At 45.5% G+C, this 5,000-nt stretch overlaps 1 protein-coding gene across 1 annotated transcript in view; it reads right to left on the bottom strand.

Moving 5' to 3' along the window:
* Positions 1–2,982, bottom strand: part of tll1 (tolloid-like 1) — a gene marked incomplete at both ends in the record, with an annotated part of 37,417 nt that extends 34,435 nt beyond the window's left edge. The window contains 1 exon segment of the mRNA XM_080837078.1: positions 2,838–2,982. Coding sequence (XP_080693204.1) covers positions 2,838–2,982 — 145 coding nt within the window.
* Positions 2,983–5,000: the final 2,018 nt, after the last annotated feature.

Genomic DNA, 5,000 nt, shown 5'->3' with positions numbered 1-5,000 from the left:
GCCCCTACCAAACAACACCCCAAACAGACACTGCCCCAGCACAACAGCCCATACTGTTGTCTGTGGTGTCCCTCTTGTGTAGTGCTAATGTACGCTTATGAATGTGATATGGAGACCGCACAATGGCTTTGTTTGCTATTAACTGCACATTCCTCGTGCAATGCTGTCTTTGTTTGAAGGATAATGCATTGTGTGTGTGTGTGTGTGTGTTTGTATACGTGTTTGTGAGTATCTGTGTGTATGTGTGTGCATGTATGTTTGGTGTGTGTGTGTGTGTGTGTGTGTGTGTGTGTGTGTGTAAGAAAGGGAGAGAGAGAGGCAGGAATAACAAAACCAAGAGAGTCCTCATGATGGCCACGAGGAGTCCCCAAGATGAGACAAAGAGGCTGTCGTCTGACAGTCGATAAGGAGAGAGCTCTTAGCGCCCTCATACCACCCTGTCTATGCTAAGCTAAGTGCTAAGGCTACAAAGTGCCAGCTCAGCCCTGGCCATTTTTAGCACACACTAAATTAGCGCAACGTAGCACATTAAACAAGTGGAACCCGATCAATGCAGTCGATGCACACTGCGCTTTAGAAGGGTAAGCACTTCAAACACACAAGGGCCCATCGACAGAAAGAAACACACACCTTAGCATTTCCAGGGGCCCCTGGGGGACCAAACTTTACTCCAAAAACACAACAGCATGCACACACACAGAGACACACTGACGAACCTAGTCACATACCCTGCATTTTAACTTCAGAGACACATTGGGCCCAGCGCTTCTGAAGACCAAATACATTCAACTATGTCATGAAAAGGAGTATCCAATAAATACTCTCACTGACACACACACACACACACACTCACACACACACACACACACACACACACACACACACACACACACACACACACACACACACTCACACACACACACACACACACACACACACACACACACACACACACACACACACACACACACTGATGTACCTCTTTTAACATAAGAGACACATTGGGCACAGCGCTTCTGAAGACCAAATACACTCAACTATGTCATGAAAAGGAGTATCCAATAAATACTCTCACTGACACACACACACACAAGTCAGTGTATATTTGTGGTGTGAGAGTGAGTCTGGATCCCACCCGCTCCCAGAAGAAACTTTATCACTGTGGCTGCAAAATGTCAAAAACTAAATCCGCCCAACAAACAGATACTCCCACTCTCTGAGACCCTAACCCTACATATTCACAAACACACACACACAAACACACTACGAATTTTCATCACATTGGTAATATTATTTCTAAATGTCAGTACAGCCTCAATGTGTGAAAAGATGTCATTTAAAGCAAGTAAAAATTACTAGAGGACTAAGAGGGAGAGAATGAGAGTGTGTGTGTGTGTGTGTGTGTGTGTGAGAGAGAGAGAGAGAGAGAGAGAGAGAGAGAGAGAGAGAGAGAGAGAGAGAGAGAGACAGACAGAACACACATCTGTTAACTCTTGGGTGGGGTGCAATACAGGCCCACACACACACACATAGGCTACAGAAACACATGCAATTTGACACATCCTGTCATATACAGGGACATATCAATGTCTTCAGTATTTTCATTTCAAATATTTATACAATTGTTCTTTTTAGTGCAATTTAATAGGATGTCCTCCATCAAAAACTAAGACTTATCACAAATAGCATTCACCCACGCCCCAATTTGGGCTTTAAAGGTGTGAATGTTTGAGCGCAGGCGGCAGGCGCGCACGAGTCCAGCAGTGTATTGTAGTTTAATTCCAATGTAAAGACTAGACATACGATGAACAGACATAGTGAAGAAAGCATAGCAGCAGCTGGTAACCTGGCACTACTAAATTGAGCAGATCCCTGCATTGCACTTGCTCCATTTGAGTACTCTACTGGATTGCGCTCTGCACCATCAACCACCTGCATTAGTTTAGAGCCAAGGCTCTCTGCAAACACAGAGTTCTCTATCCGCTTTCGCCATGTCCCTTTCAGATAAATAAAATACTAATCGTAAAACTTTCCAAAAGTCTTCCAACATCGGCGAGTTAGGAGACAGAAACGGTTTCGGACAGAAACTGAGCCCACTAAGGATAGATAGAAATAGTTTCGAGCACCAGCCGCCCTGTGCACCGAACAGGTGGAATGCATGAGCGCTTTAAAACCGCAAACGGTAGCGGGAGGAGGATAGACGGTACGAGACCGGCTTATGACAGCGACCGTGCACGTGTCTTCGGGATGGATCAACTCGCGGGAGGCTGAGGTGAAGGCGGTGCGATTAAACTGGGTGCACGATCGCTTACAGTGGGGGGTGGAGGCACGCGGGGATTGTTAAAGTCATATCTTCAAATAGGAGAATAACATAAATGACACAAACACGCTTTAATCTGGAATTAAAACCGAATGCGAGTGGTGCACAGTCTACAACAACACAGAGAATATGAATAGCTAAAGACGCAACTAAGTCTTCAGCTTGTGCTTAGGCTATCGTAGATATCGTAGGCTATTAAACTAATTCATGCAAATCCTTGCCGGGTACTCAACAAACTATCTTTTTACCCCGTGATCGCTCACAGTGATCTTAAATCTGTCTGACAGCAGCAGCCGTGGATGTGGGGTCTGTTGGGGTCTCAAAGTGCAAGAAAGGGGACAAAGAGTGAGCAGTTTTTATATGATAGGCTATATCATGTTTTTAAAGATATTACGTGCACGCTCCATAAATAAATAAAAACCTATAGGGGGGATTTGCCATTTGCTAACTTAATAAACCACATTTCTCTCTCTCGACCTCCGTAAATATGTTTAAAATGTAAATAGAAAAGTCCTACCAGCTTTGCAGGGATCTTTGTAGTCTATAGTCTCCATCTTCTCCTCTTCATAATAATCGTAATTGTCTTCGTAATCTAAGCAATGGTAGACGGATACTTTGCTCCATAAAGTCAATCCAGTCAGTAGTAGGGTGATCCAATGCATCTTAGTTGTAGGTGCCCTCGGTGCACTGTCCATCTGAAGTTGGGAATGAATGAGTGAGTGAGCTGCCTGCCCTCCTCTAGAGGGAAACGATGTGTCCACAGGAGACTGAGCGGTCAGGAATTTAGAGACTCATTGCGAAGCGTCGGGTTGTCGGTGTGTGAAGATCATTGGACCGGTAACATTAGCAGGCCGTCGAATAGGCACAGAAACACACGAGTCGCGAGAGTCACGACTCAGCTTTGTGCCTCTGCATTTGCGGTCGTTTCAAAACACCTGAACTGCCCTGCGCGCGTGTTGTGTGTCTTCTCTTCCGACGTGAAATACCGTGGCGCCCGGCTTGCCCTCCTGAGAAATGGGAAGAGAGAGACAGAGAGAGAAAGAGAGGGAGAGAGAGGTTGGTCACAACGACAGAACAACATAATTAAGTTCGACAAGAACGGAAGATCAGTTTCAGCAAGCAGGGAAGCAACACTGAGCCAGAGGGCTCAAACTTACAGAGGTCCGAGTGAACAATCGGAATGGTACTGTCTGACGGTAATCTACTTTCTCGTAAACTAGGGTAAGGAACTCGGTGGATAGCCGTTTATCTAGTCAGAGGTAACCTGTCCACAAAACACGCATACGAAGTAGAGCACCGTGGTTTACATCTCATGCCTTTGTAATGTGTCCCGCTGGGGTGTGTTAAGAGCAACCGGGCTGCATGTTAACTTTCAGTATGATTACCTTACAACTTAGTGAACACTCGTAATCAACTCGTAAATATTACCCCGTTTCTATTGTTCCAGTCCAGTCTGGCTAACCCGAGAACGAGACCCGGCAGCAGTAAAACTCGCACGTTCCTTAAAATTTGAGCAATAATCCCGTAAAACGTATTACGCCTAGAGTCGCTGGTCCTAGGCAACGGGGAAGACAGGATGTAGCAGCCAGGTTCCAGGTAGGTGAGAGAGGGGTCATAAACGCTCCTTGTACAGCTATGAACGGGACACTTCATAGTTTACTAGGCCCACAGCCCGATGTGTGTGTGAGCAAGACTGTAGCCTACATCCCGCAGTCCCGTTTTACACACGAACACCTTCATACGCCTTTGCTGTAGTGCAAACACATCGCCTGACACTGACACCATTTAAACACCAAGATACTTAGCCTGCTTAAATGGCAAATGCAAAACGCACACAGAAACATCCCCATGTGCGCTTAAACTTAGGCCACTGACACAAATACACTCACCAAAATGCACTTATAGGTCGTTTTGCAATAAAGCTTGATTCAGCTAACTTTATAGAAGAAGAGTGGAGAGGATGGGGAGACCAGGGCCTTCATATCCCCAATAACAAAGTGACGTGTCTTCCTTGATATTTAATGAACCAGTTGGCTACCTCAGTGGCAGTTATGTCCCTGTCACATTGCCTGGTTTTATTTCGTTACACAATCTATAGTTTGACTTGTTTGTTGGCCAGTACTAGTCATTAAGTCAAGAAGAGTATTTTGATAATGAAACCTTTGCGTCGTTTGAACCAAACCAGTTTACTGTTTGTTGGTCGCTGTCAAACAACAGAAGTCGTCATTGTCACTCTTTTTGGAACGACAAGGATTCCTCTTGGGTGTTCACTTATTTGAGTTGTCTCCTGTATAGGCTACTTAATAGTGCGTACACCCGACACGGCTGAGACACGACACTCGGTGAGCGGGCTATCTACAAGCCAGCGCACAAGCACTGTGTCAACCGTAAAGACCGTGTCAAACACAAAAGGCTCCAGCACATAATATATCGCCTGGAGTCCCCAAGTCATTAGGACCTGGTCCCTAAGAGCGGTATGGCAACGCTCCATTTTGGAGTGAGAGTAGCTCCGGAGGAAAAAAAAAAGTTAAATCAATGGCGCAAAAGCATCTAAAAATATCACTTTAAATTGCGTACCTCTCCAGTGATTTACAGTGTCACAGCTTGGCGGTGTGCGTTCATCCCGCCCGGTGCAGGACTTGCTCCATTTTCGTTTCGTTCTGTGCTGGTGGAAACATTT

The sequence above is a fragment of the Sprattus sprattus genome (assembly GCF_963457725.1).
Source record: "Sprattus sprattus genome assembly, chromosome: 4".
NCBI lineage: Eukaryota > Metazoa > Chordata > Actinopteri > Clupeiformes > Clupeidae > Sprattus > Sprattus sprattus.
This window is presented reverse-complemented; position numbering and strand designations above follow the sequence as displayed.